The sequence below is a fragment of the Myxine glutinosa genome, chromosome 14, assembly GCF_964187855.1.
Source record: "Myxine glutinosa chromosome 14, kmMyxGlut1.1, whole genome shotgun sequence".
NCBI lineage: Eukaryota > Metazoa > Chordata > Myxini > Myxiniformes > Myxinidae > Myxine > Myxine glutinosa.
The window spans coordinates 78370073-78383993 of record NC_136274.1 but is presented as its reverse complement, the minus strand read 5'-3'; the positions used below and the strand labels follow the sequence as shown (position 1 = coordinate 78383993).

At 42.0% G+C, this 13921-nt stretch overlaps 1 protein-coding gene across 5 annotated transcripts in view; it reads left to right on the top strand.

Moving 5' to 3' along the window:
• LOC137439948 (DNA excision repair protein ERCC-6-like) overlaps positions 1-13921 on the top strand; it is a 173315-nt gene that overhangs the window by 70177 nt on the left and 89217 nt on the right. For all 5 annotated transcript variants that reach the window (XM_068136234.2, XM_078768339.1, XM_068136232.2 and 2 more), the window contains exons 11-15: positions 54-123; positions 2360-2485; positions 8922-9035; positions 9614-9750; positions 11270-11371. In XM_068136234.2, coding sequence (XP_067992335.2) covers positions 54-123; positions 2360-2485; positions 8922-9035; positions 9614-9750; positions 11270-11371 — 549 coding nt within the window. The remainder of the gene's footprint in view (positions 1-53; positions 124-2359; positions 2486-8921; positions 9036-9613; positions 9751-11269; positions 11372-13921) is intronic.

The following is a 13921-nucleotide window of genomic DNA, read 5'->3' as shown; positions in this document are numbered from 1 at the left end:
ACCTTATTGACTTTTAATCTCCTTTCCTTCCCCTTCCCTTCTTTCCCCAACAGTGTTGTTGATGACAAGATTCAGGGATCAGCTTTTGACATATCTCACGTCTCTGATGAATCTTTATTACAGGTAGTTTTGTAGTGCCTGTGTTTCGTTAATCAATTCAAACACTTTTTCATTTATTTAGATTTTTTAAAATACACAATTGCATCATTATTACAAGTTAAGTGTTTGTTGAAAAGTAAAGAAAACTAGAGCAATGCGACCCCAATATGCCTGCGCATAGTCTCTGCCTGTGACAACGGGTAGATGTCCTCATTGACTGTCCTAAAAATATAAAAGTTTGATTTATATCCCTTCAGCTGTTCTCAAATATCCCATTTTTCCCAAACATGACAGGTTTCACATCGATCGGTGAAGTGGTTTCGAGAAGGGTTTAAAAAAAAAAAATCAGCTTTCAGGGTAATAAGACTGCCAAACCACATGACTTATGACATCAAAAATGTACACTCTGCATATGTATAGATAGGAGATCATGTTTGTGACGTTTCCTGTTGATCAGATAAGGTTCGGTTTTCTTTCCAAGCCTGGTGTTGGCTTAGCGGTTCGGGTGCCGGCTTGGGATCCGAGGATCCTGGGTTCGAATCCCGATCGATCGCTGAATTAACACCAGGGGGGTTGACTCAGCCTGTCATCCTTCCGAGGTCGGCAAATTGAGTACCAGCTTGCTGGGATGAATGATCCTGGTGTGTACCCCGATTTAGAATAGGTACACCGTATCTCTGCGCATCGTAAGAGCGTGACCAAGGGTTGGCGTCAGGAAGGGCATCCGGCCATAAAAACATTGCCTCAAACAGGGAACCATGATTGTCATGGGGCCCGCAAGGCTAACCCCCGCACAGCAGGGAAAATGGCCTTAAAACGATCATTCATTCATTCATTTATGGATGCCACAAACCACGTGACCTACGATGTAATTCTCAAATTATGATTATGATGACTCATGTAATCTCATAATCATAATCACGAGTCATAATTCTCAAACTGCATGCAGGAATGGTGTTAGATGACATTTGTAAAGTTTCACATCGATAGGGTAAGTGCTTTCTGAGATATAATTATTTGATATTTTCCTTTAATCTAATATGGCTGCCACACCATCTGACCATTGACGTTTTTGTGATAAACTTTTTAAATTGCCATGTCTAGTTGATGATGCACATAAAGTTTTGAGTCGATCACTTTGATGATCTGGGAGATGTTTTTTGAAGATTTTAGGTTAAATCCAAGATAGCTGCAAAACCACGTGACTTATGACGTCACAATTTTCATAAAAACATTTTACAGTGGTGGCTAAAAATATTGGTGCCCTTGCACTTCTTTCAAATAATGCAGCATTTCGTCCAGAATATTGTTGAAATTAAAAATTCTTATGCTTACTAAGAAATAACTATTCTAAACTTAGCCCATTTATCCCCTAAGCCACATCCATAACAGTCTTTTGCATTGTGTTGCAACCTTTGAGCATGTAATATTAAAACAGTGCTTGACCTGTCCAGTTATATCAAAGTTTGAAATACATTGGACTGCTTTTTTATGCCACCGACGGTTGACGGTAACCAAGTCAAACTTGGTACAAGTATGTATAATGATGCAAAGATGAACAGATTCGATTATGGGGTCAACAGGTTAAAGGTTCACAGGTCTTGTTGGGTAACAATTCTGTTACCGCACTAACTTGTGAACCAGTGGTAGGATTTTGACCAAACTTTGTATAAGTATATGATGCAAAGATGCACTGATTAGATTTAATAGTATGATGCTTCATCATATTATGATGTAAAGAAGAACTGCTTAGATTTTGGCGTCAAAGGTCAGTGGTGATGTCAGGTAAAAATGTGATGCTTGATAACAACTGAAGGGATTTATATCAAACTCGGCATAAGTATGTATAATGATGTAATAATGTGTGTGGAAGCATAAAGGTCAAAGAGTGCCGATCTAGTTAATACTTTATTTTAATGCAAGAACTTGCTGGGGGTGGGTGAGAGTTTCACTTGTTCATTTGCTTTATACCGTGTACCCCTCCTTCCCAGCCCCAGCCCTCCCCCTTCCACAGATCTACCGACGTCCTTGTTCTCTTCTGTTGTTGTACTTGTGTGCTTCCCTCTCCCTCCCCCTCTTGTCTCCTGCTCCCTTCTTTGTATGTTTTATGTGTCTGCATGTTTTGTTCAATGTGTTATGTTCAATGTATTAGCTCTTACACGAGCCTAGATTCTGTATACAACCCCCCCCCCCCCCCCCCAAAAAAAAACCAAAGAACATTGGCAACATTCATTCTGCCTCCCCCACCATTCCTCTGCAGGAGTCTGGAAAGCTTGTATTCCTTTTTGGACTTTTGAAGCAACTGCGACACGAGGGACACAAAACGCTCATCTTCTCACAGTCGTGCAAGATGCTGGATATCATACAACGCATTCTCAAAAACGCGGTGAAGCACTGTACTATTTGCTTATCATCGAGGTTCATCTGATATGTTTGCTTTTTTTTTTTTTGTATACTGAATCGAGGCTCGTGAAAGAGCTAACATTTACTTCACAAACAAATCAACCAGACAAACAAAATATATAAAAAGAGGGAGCGGAAGACAAGATGGGGAGAGAAGGGGAAGCACACAAACACAACATTCGAGAGCAGGGAGACGTGCGGGAGGGAGAGGGCCTGGGGGGAGGAGGCGTGGGAAGGGGGGGTGGTGGGAGAAGTATAAAACACAAGGACACCAAGGACACCAAGGACTTCCAGGACAGAAGTTGGTATTTCAAAAAAGTGGAATTGGGGTGAAATTAGCGGGGGTAGAAAAGATCAAGGTTTTGGATGGGGAAGATAAGAGATGGTGGTGCTTTATAATGGTGCTTTATAATGTTCCTGCTCTTGGCTTTCTTTTGTATACAAAGTCTCGGCTTGTTAAAGTGCTATAACAGTGGAAAGTGAGGACACTCTCTAACTTTAGGGTAGAGGGACACATGGAATAAGAATGGGCGAGATGAATAATGAGATTGATGGAAGGTGAAGGAGAGGGAACATGGGTGAAACATGGGTGAAACAACTGGGGTACAAGTTCAAACGTAAGAAGTAAGGTCCTGAAATACCAGAAAGGAAAATCTGAACAATGGAACAATTTAACAGCAATGTAGGAGTGGAGAAAATAATAACCTTGAAAGGAATGTGTCTGCTTAGGTAGGGTTAATTAGGATGGACAAGATAATGAGTCTCACTTGAGGAAGTGAACAGCCGTTTTGAATTACTGGTGCGAATAGTGAGATTGAACAGGCTGCTGAGGAAGTTGATTCAACATGTGGGACAGAAGAGGAACAAGTGAGTGGAGGTAACCATTGATCGTGGAATTTTAGGGTTTAACTGGAAGTGGGTTATTGGCTGAATACATGTGCCTTGGAGAAAATTAGGGGGAACAGGGCATACAGTGCAAATCCTGAGAGGAGCTGGTAGAACACAGGCCACCATCTTGTCTGCGGTGTGGGACCAACGGACCCAAAGACTTTGCTTCGTTGCGGGAGATTTCAATCTTCCAAATTCATCACAAATGTTTTTGAATGCCTTTGTCTCCAGTGTATCATAATGTGTGAGGCTGGAGCACCAGCTAAAAAGGAAAAGTGCTACTCTATTGAGCTGTTGAAGAAGGCGTTTAGAAATTAGGTTGTTTGACGAAAAAAAAATTTAGGTTGTCAAATTGGCCAAAGAAAGACTTTGCACAACGGAGGATGTCTTCATCACGAGTTTGCTTTTGAGGCTGTCTCTGTTATACGGTTTGCCCAAGAGAGATTGTGGCTGATGGAGAGGCCCCAACGTTTGAGGGACTTAACTTTTTGAGAGGTTTGTGAAGGAAATGAATGTGAGGGTTCCCTAGGTGGTTCTTTCAGAGTGAGAGTATGAAATTTCCACATGTTGAAACCAAAAGACATTACAGGTATTAGACCAGCTTCCAATTCTATCAGGTTCTACAGAGGTGGAAGCTGCTACTGCCTGTCTGTCCGGTTAAGGGATGCTACAGCAGAGGGTGGTATCAGCGAAGCTTGTATCCACTGATCATGACAATATTAAATTGGTAAAAGCCCTGGGTGTAAATGTGAAATTCCAAAGCCATCGATTGAAGGCTTTAGAAGTAAACTTTTAAAAATTCAAACATTTCCAGTGGCATGCAACTCGACTGTGATTTCAAGTACAGTGCAGTGGAATTCGCTTTATAGAATCGCTGGTTAATATAACCAGCTGCTTCTTCAAATCAATATGAGAAAAATTAAACCATTTGCATATTATAACATGTAAAAATAATTTTTATTGGAATCACGATTTTCGTTTTTTGGAATCAGATTCCAGAAAATTTTCAATTACTTATTCGGGTTTTTCCCTAAAGTCGACGATTACCTGAGGATTAAAGCCTCATTCGCAGGCTGTCGATCATTGACCAATGAAATTAGAGGTGCCGTTCAGATGCCGATGTTGTGCTATGATTGGTTAACGGCCTCATGTGGTGCAAAGCCTGGTGCCCTGATTCCTGTCAAACTAGTTTTTTTTTTTTAAATAAAACCTTTCGCCCTGTTGCCGAAATGCCTCAACTCAAGAACTTAAATATGGCTGAAAAATGTGACTTTTGAAGCACTACGATGGTATGCCATCGTGCAGCCAATGTGAAGCCGTGCAAATTGTCGATTTCACAGCCAACATTGTGTAGGCTCTTCCAAGATAATAATTGAACATGAAATGACTTTACTTAGTTTTGAAGTTCAGAATAATAATTTGAATTGGACGAGGATTTGATGGGATAGCAATAATTATGACGTGGAACAAGCTCTCCTGAGATGGTTTTCGCAGGCTCAACTGCTTAATGCTCCAATCAGCAGAAGGATTTGTATGGAGAAAGCACCAGGAGGCAATTGGGTCAAGACGGTGCTTCCTGGTCTCCCGAAGGATTTCAGGGAGGAAGGATGTTTATAATGCAGACTAGATGGGTTTCTATGACAGTTTTGACTCTATTACAGCACTTCCTGATTATACTTTAACTTTCACGAACAGCTCCAGCTCCGAATGGAAGAAGCACAAGAACCGTGTTACTGTCTTACTTGCTTCCAATATGACAGGATCTGAGAAGCTGCTATGCATTGGCAAGGCAAAGGTCATTATCTTAACAATAGGATATATTAACACAAATAGGACATATTATTAACAGGATATTGGGAAATGTACAAGGGTCACACTGGCAGACCGGAGATGAAGGATGAGGACAAGCAGACAAAGAGTGTGTGTGTGTGTTTGTGTGTTTGTGTGTTTATACCCAAAAATGGGTGAAGGTGAAGGGGGTGAAGGTAGATTTAATATTTGGTGAGACTATGACAGGTTATGAGTGTGGATAGGAAACAGAATGAGATGGTGTTGGGCCACAGTTTTAAAAGACTGCAAAACATATTTGGATAGATTCAACTTCCAGTTTGGGGGTTGCTCCACGTGTAGGTCGAATATGCAACTCTTCCTTCTTTCTAAATCGTAGCTAACTTTTCCGAACCTAATCTGTCGTGTTTTCTGTTATATTTACCTCCACCACTGAAGGTTATGTTTTTACCCCTGTCTGTCTATCTGTCTGTCTATCTCAAAAACAGGATATCTCAAAAAGTTGTTGATGAATTTAGACGAAAACAGATGGAGAGGTTGAGTATGTCACAAGGATGAAATGGTTAGATTTTCGTGAAGATTCAAATCCGGATCTGTCTACTCGAATTTTTAAGTGATTCTTCACCTTTGAGTGATGGGCCTAAAACTAATGTATATAGCTTGATATCTCAAAAAGTTATGGACGGATTAGGACAAAACCTGGTAGACAGGTTGGGTGTGTGAGAAGAATGAATCGATTCGATTTTGGTGAAGATCTGAATCCAGATCCAGATACGAAAATTATTTAATTTACAAGTGAATCTCCACCATTGAGAGATGGGGCAAAAAGCGATATGTAACATGATATTTCAAAACGTTGTGGACGGGTTATGACAAAACTAGTATCGGTGAATACGTTTTTAGGCGACAAGAACAAGCAGATTCGATTTTGGTTCAGGTCTAAATCCAGATCCGGCCTATCAGTGGGATACAAAACATAAACTGTTCAGCCTGGTGGAGGTATGCACTCTACTGAGTGTCCTTCTAGTTTTGGCCCTGTGTTGCTATTTGTGTTTTCGTCCATTTTTCTGTCAAATCCTACTTTGTTGTGCTATATTGCCAAATTTGGTTTCATGTAGCTCACTCAGGCCGACTCCTCAGATAGCAGGCCAGCAAATCGCCAGATGTCGATGTTGAGGTTGTTTTTCTTGAACCGCCCAAAAAAAAAAAAAACCCAATATATTTTTCACTCCAGCGCACAATCTCATTCTGCCTTCTCCTTGCACTTCCTGTACTTCATTCTTAATCTCTCTCTCTCTTTTCTCAATAACTCCAAACTTAATTTTCTTTGAAGGAAACATTTCTTCCTTCAAAAGTTTTTTAAAACATGTTTAAATGCTTCATTTTCCTTATTTATCTGTCATGTGTACCCTCGTGTATGCGTGACTGAGATTTCTTCATCAGGTTCTTGAGCATGTGTTCTTCTTCTTCATCACATGTACTTCTTCATCACGTGATTTCTTTACCACGTGTTCTTCATCACGAACTCCCTCTTTTACTTCTCCTCCTACTCATATTCAACCCTCCTACTCGCCTATTTTGCAAACCTGGTGAGAACCTAAGTGCTTCTCCCGTGCGAAAAGCACCACCCATCTCCTCATCAATGATTCCTCTGACTCTGGAAAAGACTCTGGAAAATCTATTTGCTGACGACTCTACTCTAGTGTGACATACCCCCATCCTTCACATAGCAGGCAGCAGCCTCTTCCCTCTCTTCAGACCTTCACAAAATCACAAGCTGGTGAAACACTTGGAATATGTCTTTCAAATCCTGAAAAATCTCACACTCACTATCTCTCTCTGAACGAACCATCTGATAATCCCCTTGAGGAAGTTCAGTCACTCAAACTCCTCGGTCTCTCTATCAGTCATTATCTTTCTTGGGCAAACCACATTTCAAAGTTAGCATCCAAAGCCAGTCGCCGAATGGGCATCCTCCGTTGTTCAAAGTCCTTTCTGGGCATTTCTGAGCTCCTCACCACATACAAAGCTTTCATCCACAGCTCAATGGAATACTGCTCTCCCCTCTGGGCTGGTGCTCCTGCCTCACACTTAGCTCGGCTTCACGCGGTTGAAACCAAAGCATTCAGAATCATTGGAATCTCCCGCGATGACGCTGATTCTGAGGTGTTGTATTGTTGTTCTGAGGATTTCTTCATACTGATTGAATCAGGTGTTGTACTTGTGGAATTATGATGTCATAATTAAGGTATCGATGACATCAGCATCAACATATCTTATTCCCCATGGGGAGTTCTTTCCAATGAGCCATGTTTCAATTCTTTCCATGGAGTGGTTTCAGAGATATGGAGGTGCAACGTTTTCGATTTTTCCAAGATGGCGCCTGTACCACGTGACCTTTGATGACATAATTATCATTAAAATATTCTACAAGAGGAGGCACTCCTCTGGTACAAATTTAATGTCAATCAGACTTAGTTGCAGAGGAAAACCTTTTTCATACTGATCAGATCAATTTTTGGTTTGCAGAAACCAAAACCTGGGGTAATGACCTCAGCAGTCATTACATTTGTACTTGTCGAATTATGACGTCCTAATGAAGACACCAATGACATCATTATCGACATATCTTATTCCCCATGGGGAGTACTTGACAATGAGCCTTGTTTCAACTTTTTCCATTAAGCGGTTTGGGAGATATGGAGATGTAAAGTTTTTCCAAGATGGCGTCTGTACTACATGACCTATGGCGTCATAATTATAATTATATGCCTATGGCGTCATATAAACAAATTCTACAAGCGGAGGCGCTCCACTCCTATGGTAAAATTTGGTGTCAATCGGAGCAACGGTTGCCGAGAAAATGAATTTTTAAAAAATGCAGACATGTATGCACGTACGCAACCGAATGCCCAACCCAGATTTTCGCTTCATGAGCGCAGGGTAATAATGGAGACTGAGGTACAGAAGAGAGCATATGGGATTAAAGGATCATGTGAACAATGAGCTTAAATTTGGGAATGATGACGATGCATGTATTGCTAGAGGAGCACATAATTGGATTGCAAAATGCACTGAGAATGAAGATGGGGAGAGACCAGATATGAGAAGGTGGAGGACTTTGAGGCCACCAACTTGCCTGTTATGTGTGAGAAGGGAATCCCACACCTGTCAATATATGCCAATTACCCTCAATGCTTTTGTATCTACTGCCTCAAAGCACCAATTCCCAGAGGGAGAACCTTGCACAATGGCACTGTATATGAATACTTTATATACTTGAAGAGCTGAGCATGGTCAAGAAAAGACTTGGCCCTGTGGAGGATACCAAGATGAGGTCCAGCCCTGAAGGCCATTTTTGAAGTGCAGTTTACCTAAAACAGGTCTTGATATATGATTAGGCCCAGATGTTCCAAGGAATGCAACTATGCTAAAAACAGGTGGATTTGAGGGTTTGTCAAGCAGTCTGTTATGGCAAACTAAAAAAAAAAAAAATATATATATATATATATATAAAGTATGAAACTGCCAAAATTAGCTGCATAATCAAGATCTGTAACATTGCAAAATGCAAATCTGATTAGCATATTATGGGTTTTACTGCAGATAAAAATGTGATGCTGTCATGAGACTCATGCGCTTTTCCGTTTCCACTTTAGTTGTTGCTATGTTGATAAAGTGACCAGCGATAATTGTATTTGTGCTTTCCTTTATTTTTGTTTCAAATGTCTGTTTTGCTCCAGCATTTCAAGGTCATCCGTGTTGATGGCACGATAAGGAAACTTGGAGAAAGGGACAAACTAATTCATGCTTTTCAAAATGACAGCAGATATGAAGTATTTCTTCTCACCATACAGGTTTGACTTTGAAATAATGGATGTTTCTTGGGGTGGGGATTAATGTCCACTGACGACCATTACTGGCAGATGGGCCTTCTGGTTTGATGTCCTTTATGTGGACGGTGCACACATCGATACCTAGCTCTGCGTGTGAAATGATAAGATGACAGTTTATAGCTGGGCCGAGATTAAACTTCAGGCTAAACATCTCTAAGCTAACCTCCCAGCCCTTAAGTATTGCAAGTCAGATAATTTCCTGTAATCGGACCATTAAACAGTATTCACGGTACACTTCAGCCTCTCGTAATGTATTTTTTTCGCATTTGGGATGGAACCTCATCTCAAATGATCTGGAAGCTGCATCCATGCTTGCTATTGATGTCCTTTGGAGATTTTTAGCCAAAGTTGAATAAACGCTTGTTTGGATCACTTTACCACTTTTATGTCTGTGGATATGAATTTTGCTGACGTCCTGAGCAAGCTGGTTCATTACATTTGCAATGTGCAAGTTAACCGCTTGCTTGATTTGATCACATGTAGGTATTTGCACAGGAACAAATTGGCCAAAAATGAATGCGGTGACTATGACTTTTCAGGTGGGAGGTGTTGGCCTGACGCTTACTGCAGCAAACCGCGTGGTCATTTTCGATCCCAGTTGGAACCCAGCAATTGACGCACAGGCCATTGATAGAGCTTACCGCATTGGACAAGCTCAGAACGTCGTTATCTACAGGTGAGGGTGTACACATGCAGGCTTGCGGTGCAAAAAAAAAAATTTCCAACATGTGGATTTGTGTTTACCATGTCTACCATCAAATACGTTTTTCTTTTGTTATTAATCCATTTGACATTTCTGAATTGAATGAAATTGTTTTGTCAGTAATCTGCCCGTACAAGGGGTAAAATGGAAGTTGCCCTGTGTACCATCTAATAATTATTTTGTTTGATTTAATTTATGCGCTGGTTTGTTGGGTCAATAAACTTTAACCACCCATTTAGCATATTGACACACTAGCCACATCGATTTTTTTTTTTCCTTTTCATTGTGGATGTCATGATGATCACAAATATAATTGCTCTCTAAAATATTTAAGGGTTACTAGGTTTCAAATAGTGACCCTGGATTTTGGGAGTTTAACAAAAAGAGGGATACTGGCAGACTGTATGCTCCCTGCCGAAACCTGGGAGTTAGAGTTGAAAGAGGGCAGAGGGTACAAGACCAAAAAGGAAGCGGGAGAATAAGAGAGGCTACCAACCTGTCTGCGATGCGAAAATAACAGGCCTAGACACAGCTTCATCATGGGAGAACCCAATTATTTTGAGAGCCTTGCTTTCCATGGCATCAAGAAGGGCAAGGTGTGAGGCATGGGCACCACCAGCCCAAAGAGGAGAGCATTACGCCAAGCTGCGATTGAAGGCCTTGATGGTTGTCAAAAGTTAATTGGCCAAGGAAAGACCTTGCAAGATGAAGGATGTACACTTGGTCATTTGGGGTCTGGCTTTGGAGGCAATCTTGGCTATATGGTCTGCCCAAGAAATATCAAGGCTGTGATGGTGAGGCACAAAAGTTTGAATGACTTAACCACTTCAAGTGGAAAGTAGATTTGAGGTTTTGCCAGACGGTCCTTTTTGAGAGACACGGTCACTGTGTGGGATTTGTCGGGGTTGAAAGACATATTCCAAGTGTTGGACCAACTCCTGATTCTATCAAGGTCTGCAGGTTCCCTGCCATAATTTTACCTCCCACTGGTTTCTCCAGAAGACAGAAACTGTCATCCTTTTAGGGTATCCTGCTGTCATGTCTTCATACTGTCATGTCATACTAAAACAGAAACTCATATTTTGGCCACATCGTGCATGCAGAAAACAAAAATCTGGAGAAGTCAACGATGCTGGCTATGGTTGAGAGAAAAAGAGGCAGAGGCAGACTGTGTATGCGCAGGTTGGATGGGGTAAAGGTTGTAACTAAGCTGTCTCTGCCAGAGCTTCAGGAAGCAGTGCAGGATGGGGATGCAAAAACGAGGCAGGCTCCCTTGCAAAAAAGGGGAAAATTGTGCTACACTGGTTTTTACAAAGGCAGGCTGAAACGTCAAACATTACCTGTACTGTACAAGTCACTCATATGTGATAAAAGGCACTGTATAATCCAAGTTACACTTTATAAAATAATTGGGCTCTTATTTATTTACTTTGTCATTTTGTCATTTTGTCATTATTGTTTATACTGATATGGTTTTTTTCTTTCCTTGCAGACTCATTACGTGTGGAACAGTGGAAGAAAAAATTTACCGGCGACAGGTTTTTAAAGAATCGATCATCAGGCAGTCCACGGGGGATGAGAAGAACCCAATGAGGTTTGAGCATGCATTTATATAAGGATTGAATAATGGCTCAGTGGGAATGAAGGAACCACCTTTAGAGGCCATTTTTCCCTGCAGAGCAGGGGTTGGCCTTTTTCGGGCACCGTGGTCCCCTTTTCGAAGCAATGTTTTATGGCCGGATGCCCTTCCTGCCACCAACCCTGTTGGTTGCCTTTTGCGACACACAGGGAATTACCAGTGAACTGGTACTCAATTTGCCGACCTCGGAAGGATGACAGGCTGAGTCAACCCCAGTCAGTCAGTGGGACTGAAGGCTTACAGATTATTTTAAAATTTCATTTCATTGAGATATATGAATGAATAAGCTTGATGGTGGCTTAGCGGTTTAGATGGCTAGCACAAGAATTTCAGGTCCTGGGTTGAAGGCCCAGCTGTGCCAAAATAACTCTTGGTGGGTTGACTTCGCCTGTCATACCTCTGAGGTCAGCAAAATGAGTACCCGTGTGCTGGAAAAAGTGAGCCATTCGAGTATACTGTCGGAGTGTCGACCCCTCCAGGATTGTGCCCTCTAGCCAATGAAACCGCCTCAGCAGTCTTTTACGCCTGGAGGAGTGAGGTGTGAGGAGGATTATCCAATCGTCCATATGAACTAAGTCTTTCAAAAATCTATTGTTATTTTTATGCAAAGTTGAAGATTGTGGAAGAACAAGAACACAGTATGGATCAGGACGCAACAGAAAAAAAGCAACAGTAGAAAGAGGGGGAGCACCAATAGTGGGGTGGAGGTAAAAAATAAAGAGACGGGGTGGGGAAGGTGAAGAGACTAATGGGGTAGAAAGGATCATTGGTTTGGATGGGCGATGATCTGAGATGGTGGTGAACAGCCATCTTGAAGACCTCGAGGAAAGAATGAGATTGAAGGGAATGTGGAAGTTGGTTCCACAGGTGGGGAAAAAGAGGAACGAATGAGTGGAGGTAGCCAGTGATCCTGAATTTAGTTAATTTCACCAGATAGGGGTGGCCAGAATTGGTGGACCGCATGTGCCCTGCAGAAACCTAGAGGGGTACACATCATGGAAAGGGTAAAGGGTAGAGGGTGCAGGACAAGAAAGGAGGTGTTAAAAAGCTGAGACCACCTATCTGTCTGCAATGGTAAAGTGATTGGCCCATAGACTCAGCTTCTACATGGGAGATTCCAATGATCTTGAAGGGCTTTGTTTCCACGGCGTCAAGCTGAGCAAGGTGTGAGGCAGGAGTGCCAGCCCAGAAAGGTAAGAAGTCCTCCATCAAGCTGCGGATGAAGGCCTTGCAGGTGGATAAGAGTTCATGTGTGCCAAGGAAAAACTTTCTACGATGGAGAATGCCCAGTCGGCAGCTGGCTTTGGAGGCCAGCTTTGAAATATGGTTTGCCAGAGAAAGAATGTGGCTGATAGTGAGGCTCAAGAGTTTGAGTGACTTATCGTCTTCAAGAGGATTATTGAGAAAGTAGATGGGAAGATTTGTCAGATGGCCCTTTCAGAGATGGAGAGTGAAGTGTGAGATTTGTCAAGATTGAAAAACCTATTCAAGTGTTTGACCAGCTTGTGATTTTATCCAGGTCTGAAGAGAGGGAAGAGGCTGCTGCCTTCCAATGTGAAGGATTAGGGATGTCATGGCAGATGGTGGAGTCTTCAGCATATAGATAGAGGATTTTCTTAAAAGTCAGAGACATCACTGATGAAGATTAGGCGTAGGACTGGGCCCCAAACACTGCCTTGGGGGCACTCTAGCCTTAACAAGGAGAGGAGATGAAAGGATTTGCTTGAGAGACACACATTGGTTATGAGAATAGAGGAAGACAGTAAGCCATGTGTGGAGTTGGCCTTGGATGCCATAGGCAGAGAGTTTGTAGAGCAAGGCCAGGATACGAAACAGTATTGAAAGCAAGTGATATATCCAGAGAGATGGCGCTGATCTCATGACTGACATTGAAGGCTTCCATCCATTGTTGGGAGACCAGAAGAAGCATATAGTGACCTGGTCTGAATCCGAATTGATCTGAGATGAGGCTGTTTGAGAAAAGGAAGGATTTTATGTCGACAGTGATTCTCGATTCCATGATCTTGCTGATTAATTGGTAGTAAGCTGATAGGTCTGTAGTTGAGTGGTTGGTTTTTACCCCTTATTTATGTAAAGCGGTGATATTGGCTGGATTCTACACAGATGGAAGATAACCTTGTGCAAATCATAGGGTGAAAAAAAATCAGAAAGATTATGTGCAACAGCTGGTAAACAGGCTTTTAGGACATTTGCAAATTTGGAGTCGAGGTTTGCCAGAAACTTCTCGACCATCTCAGGTGCAAAATACGGGAGTCCTGGAGCAGTTTGGGGTGACTGGGTGGGTACAGATAGCGACGGGTTGAGGGACAAGTTTTGGAAGCAAACACAGCATTGAGGCATTCGGCCTTATTATGTGCGGAGTCTGCTGTGTTGCTGTTTGATGAGAGGGAGGAGTTGGAGGGGGAACATACTGCGGAGATGGACTTAGCAAGGCTCCACCAGATTTTAGAGGAGACAAGTTTGAAAGTGCAATCTTGAGGTTGT